This window comes from Propithecus coquereli, unplaced genomic scaffold, assembly GCF_000956105.1.
Source record: "Propithecus coquereli isolate 6110/MARCELLA unplaced genomic scaffold, Pcoq_1.0 Scaffold75, whole genome shotgun sequence".
NCBI classification, from domain to species: domain Eukaryota; kingdom Metazoa; phylum Chordata; class Mammalia; order Primates; family Indriidae; genus Propithecus; species Propithecus coquereli.
The window spans coordinates 56,349-64,583 of record NW_012153618.1 but is presented as its reverse complement, the minus strand read 5'-3'; the positions used below and the strand labels follow the sequence as shown (position 1 = coordinate 64,583).

The following is an 8,235-nucleotide window of genomic DNA, read 5'->3' as shown; positions in this document are numbered from 1 at the left end:
CCTGTCTTAAAAAAAAAAAAAAAAAAGTCCCAAATTTTTTACTTCTGTTAAGCAAAATTGGAGTTTTTCTTTGGATACCTTATAATCTCTTTTTGCTAATTGTTCTAGCAATTATAGGGAATTATTTTTACAATCTTGCAGATTGGCAGAGCATAACAAGAAATCATCTACATATTGTAGTAGAGTAGAACTTTTTTTTCAGAATTTAGTTCAGCCATGTCAGCCCTTAATATTTGGGAAAAATAAGTTGGACCTTTAGTGTAACCTTCAGGCATAACAGTCTGGGTATATTGATGGCCATCCCAGGTAAAGGAAAACAAATACTGTCGGGGTCTGCTCGTATGCTAAAAAAGGCACTGCATAAATCAACTCCAGTGAAATATTCACTGCATACAGGAATAATGAACAAAAGACTGTGGGGGTTTGGAACTACTGGGTGACAGGGAATCACAATATTGTTAATGGCTCTCAAATCTTGTACAAATCTCCATCCTTTCCCATTAGGTTTTCGTACTAGGAGAATGGGAGTATTACAAGGATTGGTGCACGGGATAATCAATCCTTTGTCAATAAAATCTTTGATTACTGGTTTTATTCCTATTAGTGTTCCTGTTTTAATGGATATTGGTTTATATTGGGAAGTAGTTTATTTGGATCTGTCTGTATCTGTATTGGCATGGCCATTAAAATTTGCCCTAGGTTGGTAGATGACTGAGACCATAAATAGGAATTCGGTTTAAAAAGCATCAAGTTCTTTTTGTCTTAACACTTGATTAAATATTAATGATCATCTGGACCAAAATTTCTGATCACTTTCAGTCAGTCCTTTCAATCACTTCCAAAGACATTTCCCCTCGTTTAGAGATAGAAATATGAGTATTATAAAGTTCCAGAAAAATCTCTTCCTGAAGGATGTATTGGTATGGAAAGCACCAAAAGGAAAGAATAATGTCCATCTGAATTTCCTAATTGGAAAGGCAAAAGTTGTGGCTTGTATACAGTCACTAGTTGATTAGATACCCCTACCACTTGAATTGTTTGATTATTCCAAGGAAGAAGGCTCTTTAAAAGGTGGGGTTGAGACCAGAAAGGGTAGTAGCCCCCATGTCAACTAATGCTTTAGTTTGTTCTCCATTTACATATATCTTCACTTCTCCCAGAGTATTACCTAAGAGGAAGGGAAAAGGCTTTTATTTCCTCAGCGCCCCCCATTCCTCTTCTCCTTTTTCTTTTTCATTTTTTTGTTTCTGTGGCCATTTTAGCTTTCCGTAGTCCTTTTTTTTTAAGATGACCTGGTTTCTTGCAATAACAGACACCTTTAGATGTTTCTGAGGTTTCATTTTGAAAGTGAGGCTTCTGTTTAGATCAGGTAACCTGACCAGTAAGTTGTTGAAGCTGTAAATTCATTTTAGTGGCTTCATTATCTTCTTTTGCTGCATAACTCTTGGCAATTTATCAACAAGGTTCGCTAGGTCCAAAGTGTGCACAGAATCCCAATTTATTTGGTACAATTTTTTTTTTTTTTTTTTTTTGAGACAGAGTCTGGCTCTATTGCCCTGGCTAGAGTGCCATGGCGTCAGCCTAGCTCACAGCAACCTCAAACTCCTGGGCTCAAGCGATCCTCCTGCCTCAGCCTCCCGAGTAGCTGGGACTACAGGCATGTGCCACCATGCCTGGCTAATTTTTTCTGTATATATTTTTTTAGTTGTCCAGATAATTTCTTTCTATCTTTGGTGGAGATGGGGTCTCGCTCTTGCTCAGGCTGGTCTTGAACTCCTGACCTTGAGCGATTCACCCACCTTGGCCTCCCAGAGTGCTAGGATTACAGGCGTGAGCCACCGCGCCTGGCCTATTTGGTACAATTTGACCACCTTGGCCAATTGCTCATCTAATCTGTTAAGGAAGGTTGAATTTAATAAAGAATCATTTTGATGATTCCTTAGACTCTCTTCATTCACTCCTGGATTGTTTGAAAACCTTTCCAAATCTTTCAAAATAGTCCAGCACAGTCTCTTTTGGTGTCTGTTTACAGTAATGCAGGACTTTAGATCAATTGGTGGTCTTACGAAATATCTGGGGTGTTACTTGTACTAAATGATTTGCTAATTCCTGAGTCTTCCCTCAGTCCTCAGCTGTTGCTCATTAAAATTGCTTAGCAGATCTTTCCATCAACCTTCAGTATCCATTCCCTTGCTTTTCTTTCAGATACAGACCTGAGTGGCCAGGTACATAAGATCCTACAGTTAGACTCAACTCCTTAGCAAAACCTTACCTAGAATCCTGGGTAAGATCTGGAAATTCTTTAATAAGGGCTCTGAGTTTAGTCCAGGGGGCATAGGCTATTGAAGATTCTCTCCTCGGATTAGATTTCTCCCTAACGGTGCGGCTAAAACATCTATGGGTGGTGAAGGGAGTGAAAGAAGGCCTGGGCAAGGCAGTTTTGAGAGCACGGGATAGGCAGGTTCAAGAGGAGAAATAGGGGAAGGCGTGGTAGGGAGAGAAGGTGAGGCAGTGGAAACCTGGGATAATTTTTCTAGTTGAGAAAATTTCCAAGATCTTGCGGTTCACCTCCATAATTCTTGAGCCAGCTCTTTCCAATTGTGCACATAATAAACCAATTTGGGGATCCTGAATGAGTCCCATTTGGGCCAAGTTAAACTAATTTCATTTTTTGTGGTGTTGGTCCAATGAGTCAAAAATTCACAAGATGAGGCACCATAATTTTTAGTCATAAATACAGCCAGTGTCTCAGGAGGCAGTCTTCCTTCAATAGTTTCAATTTTAGACATCTTATTTCTCATCTTTCCCTCTCCTGCCTCCTTTGCCTACCAAGCTAAGGACATGTTTAAGGTTGAAGGTGTGCCATTTATGAGCCTCCGTCCTTGGCTCTCACCCCCAAGTTGATCAGCCCCAAGGTGCTGTGGAAAGCTCACCTCCCAGATGCTCCAAATGCCAAGCAACCAACACTTTAGGGGAGTGCACTGCAGGAGCATAGTATTTTAAATGTTCTTCTGCTATGAGGAAGCCCTATAAGACCACTGCAAATCAAGAGGGAGCCCCTTAAACACCTCCACAAGATTCTTAGTTGCCTAGGAATGCCCAAGCTTTGGGCTGGAGGGAGCAAGTGTCCTTTATATATGGAGAAATTTTATCTCAATTGCTTTCATATAGTGTGTGAGGGGTTGGTGCAGACAAGAGATTTGAAAAGAGAACATCCAACTGATTAAAGAAACTACCACTCTAACTGTAGCAATGCTTGGTGACCTTACTTCTTTCCTCTCTTCCTAGCAATTCAGAATAATGCAATAACAATCCTAGGAAAAATTTAGCACACCTAGGATTTACTGCTCCTCTAAATGGTCCTAAAAACATCTCAGAATAAAGTAGATCTAGACCTCTACCACAAAGGGGGCAGTCTAGATTGTAGGCACTCACCACGTACACTTTTACCTTCCCGTCCCCGCTCCCCCTTCCTATGCCAGGAGTCAGCTGGAGTACAGTGGGACTGGTGCTAGTACAAAGCACCTAGTCTGAGAGGATGAGGCCTTGGTGTCCGTGGATCCTTGCTGGAATCCTGTCAAACAGGGGATCTGTTGATGGAAAGGTTAAATAACAGACACTGTAACTTGAAGAAATTTATTTATTTTAGAGACAGGGTCTTGCTCTCTCACGCAGGCTGAAGTGCCGTGGCACCATCATAGCTCACTACAACCTCAAACTTCTGGGCTCAAGCAATCTCCCTGCTTCAGCCTCCTGAGTAGCTGGGACTACAGGCACACGCCACCATGCCCGGCTCATTTTTTCTATTTTTTGTAGAGACAGAGTCTCACTCTTGCTCAGGCTGGTCTTGAACTCCTGGCCTCAAGTGATCCTCCTGCCTTGGCCTCCCAAAGTGTTAGGATTATTGGTGTGAGCCACTGCACCTGGCCAAATATACTGTATATCATGTTTTCCCCTCCCAAATTAGATATTTTTATTATTTTATGCTGTCAATATTGATTTAGATTTACTCAAGTGCTTATCATTTACTTTACTCATCATTACTTCTTACATCTCAGACTTTCTGGGATAATTTTCCCCCTTAAAGAATATCTTTTAGAAGTTCCTTTGGGGAAGCAATTTTGGTGGTAAAGTCTGTTTTTGTTGATGCCTTTATTTCACCCTCATTCTTAGATAATCCACATATAATAGTCTGCATCAAAATTTTTTGAATAATTTAATAGTTAAAAACTGAAAACTATATGTTCAAAGCAAGTGATATGGTAAGCAGTATCTTAATTTTGTATAGCATTTATTAAATGTTATGTCTGAGGGATCTTCCACATGCATTTTCCTAGATTCTCACAATGACCTTAAGAAAAAAGGTACTTTATGATCTTAATTTTGTTTTGTTTTATTTTTTTTGGCAGGTAACTAGAATAAATATTCTAAGAGTGGTAATCACTCACTTTCATTATTCTTTTGGTTCTATCCAGCATCCCTGGCACCTGCTGTCTATGTAACTTACAATGCACCATTTTGATCTCTTTCTCTTTAAGGCTGATTCTTTTTACAAGTATTAAAATTTCTACAGTGTTCACAAAGTCCCATTAGTATAACTTTTAGTTTAAAAGAATTTTTTATTAACCAGTATTCTTAATTCCTTCCAACATGTCAGATAACAAATCTTTTTAAGATAACTAAGTCTTTGGTCTGACGCATTAATATATAATTGATAATTTAAGTTAATATGAAAGTTCATTATTTTTTAATCATGTTCCAAAGGAATAAGTTATAAATCTATGAATAACAGTCCATTAAATTAACTTCATTTATACAAAGGAGAAATGGAAAATCCTATCATAGTCAAGGGTAGAATTCCACTAAGAGCTGCTAAGTTTTTCATATACACTTGTCCCACACACACACTTCACCAGACTAGAGTTTGAGAGGGAAGGTAACTAACATTTATATCTTAAGAGCTGAAAGGAGTAGTACTCTAGTTGGAGAGCAAGAGTCTCAATTTTACTAATCACACACAATGATGGGGGGATAAGTATATTCCCCCAACATATGTTTAACATGTATTGCATATAATATTAATAAAAATACACACAAATAAAAATTGAAAAAGGATAACTATAAAATGTTTAAACTTATATTTATGGTAAAACTATTATTTAGTGAGAGCACTTGGGTGTGAAAAGAAATATGATCCAACATAACTTGACTGCCATTAGAATGACATTGTTTTTAATTTCTTAGTGGGGCTGAAGGGCAAATACTGTAGGAGTGTTGTTAGTCTGGTGACTTTTTATTGTCTGTTTACAGTTCAATTCCTCCTCACCCCTCAACAAAAGTAGTCCCTAGACAAAGATTTCTTGCTTATGAGGAGACGATCCCAGGAGGCCCCACGACAGAGAGGGAAGTGAGAGATGGAAGGGAGGAAGGCACTGAACCATGTGCTAACGAACGGATTATTGCTATGAGCAACTGGGACTCTATCCTACTGGGGTACTCTGAAAAATACCTCAGTGTCCTGTCACTGAGGGCTGAGGAAACCAGGGTATTTATATACCAAATCCTGCTGCTCATTGGTTAGGGAGTGCCCTGCCTGCATCACATGCAGCCCAGCAGGCTCTGGCATCCAGAACACATCCTCAGAAGTCCTGGATTTCTGGAAACTGCAGGTGAACCAGAGTAGGCCCAGGGCACAGGGGTGGGGCACAGACAGCATATGCTGTATCTGCTATGCCTGCATTATGAAGAATATTATCTTCAATCTTTGTTTCTTTGCAGGATTCTTTTTAAACCTTACAAAGGACCTTTGTTAGATAAGTGAATTTACAGTTAAATAGTTCTAATTGAATAGGTAACACATAAATGAACAAAAACACAAGACTACTGTAAATCCCTTCCACTTTTCCCACAAAGTAACTCAGATAACACGCGTGACATGACATTCTGACATACGGATTGAAGGAGACTGCTGGAGTCAATCTGAGTATCAAATATTGATATAATTTAATGTTTTCCTGGATTAAAATGCATAAATATTATGGAATTCCTAAAACTTCCTTCCTCTACCACAATCCATTACCCTGTACCCCCATGAAGTACATGCTCCCCATTCTTACTACCACTGCCCAGGTCTCAGTTGGAAATGATTCAGTTCATGTCAAGGTATGTCTGATCATTCTAAATAGGTAAGAAAATAGTAGTAACATACATTCCTAAGATAGTTTCAGCATTTGTCTAGCACTAATGAGGAGGAGAGGAATATTTCAAAACAAACTTCATAGAGTTCTTTGTGAATATCTTATTTCCCTGTGTTTTAAAAATTATACAGAAACCCAACCATAATGCAACTCCATCTTCAAATTCAGTGTAACTCAGATCAAAACGCTCTGGCATTCCATAGTTTTTGGTGTGAAAGACAGACGAGTAGGTATATCCTTGTTTTCATCCCTTGGGATATAGAAGAAACAGCTCTACAGAAACATTTTACAAAATTCCAGGAGTTACATAAGAGATCAGAAATACATTTAAACTGTCCTAAACAAATACTTAACTGAATTCCAAAAATGTGACACAAAGTTATAAAAGTTCATTTTATTTAGGCTGAAATATGTATATATTATTTATTTAGTTTTTAAAAAGCTTAATACAAAGTTTAATTGTTAATATCACTTTGATTCATCGTCAACAGCCTATAAACAGAATAGTCTGAAGTTTTATTGTGCTAGTTTAAGAAATCCATTCTGTATAGAAATACTGTTATGTTAATTCCCCTACAGTTTAAAACTTTACAATCAAATCACTTTAGCTTACAGAAAAATTTTTAAGACTTGCATAATATCTTGCAAAGGACTATTTTATGATGTATATCAATAAAATTCAACCCCACTTTCTCCAATAGTAAAAAAAAGTTTTTTTGAACTGTTACTTTTTAAACGACGTGAAACTAATGAAAATTGGTTGCTGCTTTTAGAATCATCTTGTTTGGAGAAAAATATTCTGTGTTTTACCACTTGCTGCCACGTCTTACAGAGATAGGGTCTGTAGTCTACATCCACATCACACAGGCGTTTATAGGCAGAAGGCCCTTCTGGTGAGTCTGAGGTTTTTTGCATTATAGTTTGTGTTGTTGCAACAAGAACCAAGCGATACTCATTTACAAGTTTCTCTAAGAACTGAGAACATTTCTTCAGAGTAGCCTCCTGTAAGTTAACACTCTCTCCTCCATTGACACGGTCTATCCAGTAAAAAGCTGACAGGCTATCCAAAATCAAAAGGCAGAGACAGGGGTGACTACAAAACAAGGTTTCTAGTGAATACAGTGTAAGAAGTAAGTGGGTACTACTATTGCAATATACCAAAAAAAGTCTTCCAAGGCAGTATTTTATTATTTCTTCAGAGCTTTGGGATAGTCTATGCTCAAGAATTGTAACAAGCCGAAGCATATCAAAATGGTAATCTGTATCAATAAATAAGACTTCTACTTCCAGTCCACCTTCCGATTTTGGAAGTATACATCGTGCTGTTAAATGATAAAGCATTTCTGTTTTTCCTGTTCCTTCTGGACCGTGAAATTCAAGAATATAACCTGTATGAGATTTAAAAATGTCAGTCAAAACGCAGCTCAACAGTAAGGCTACAAACTGAAAAGTCCACAAAAAAGTTTAAAAAAACATTTACTGGAATGTGAAAGAAAATCTAAATCCATTTGTCAAAGTGGATCTGTATAAGCAAACAGAAATTTATTTATTTCCCTATTTGGAAATTAAAAGTGAATCATTGTATTTCACCCCTGAGAAAGGAGCTGGCTATTAATTAACATCAAGAAAAATTTAAAAACAGAGTGATAAGGTTGACAGGAGCCTAGGGGAATCCCCTCGGGATGGCTCCATATGCACTCTCACTTAAACAGGTGATATTAGAGAGTTAAGAATAATTGTCACAGATCCAGGGCCTTTCAAAGATCTACTGGTTACTGTGGTACATACCATTTCTGGTAGTTGATTACACTATATCCATTCTGCCCCTTTTGATAAAGTATAAAATCCTAATTTGAGGGGGAAAGCAATGTGTCTACCTTAAAAACTATTTTTCTTAGTCTCCCTTACAAAGAGAGGTTATCGGGTAACAAATATAGTTGTAGCCAATGAGAGGCAAGGTGATGTCAGGTGGGGATTACTAGGTTTTGCTTTCCTACGTAAGGGTCACTTCTGCCTTGCTGCTCCCTTTTCTGGAGGT

General features: G+C 38.0%; 1 protein-coding gene across 1 annotated transcript in view; it reads right to left on the bottom strand.

Moving 5' to 3' along the window:
• XRCC2 (X-ray repair complementing defective repair in Chinese hamster cells 2) overlaps positions 1 to 8,235 on the bottom strand; it is a 62,091-nt gene that overhangs the window by 25,165 nt on the left and 28,691 nt on the right. Inside the window, exons 3-4 of the mRNA XM_012662069.1 lie at positions 6,813 to 7,585; positions 6,705 to 6,710 (exon numbers count right to left, since the gene is read on the bottom strand). Of these exons, the coding sequence (XP_012517523.1) occupies positions 6,867 to 7,585 (719 nt within the window). The 3' untranslated portion in view covers positions 6,705 to 6,710; positions 6,813 to 6,866. The remainder of the gene's footprint in view (positions 1 to 6,704; positions 6,711 to 6,812; positions 7,586 to 8,235) is intronic.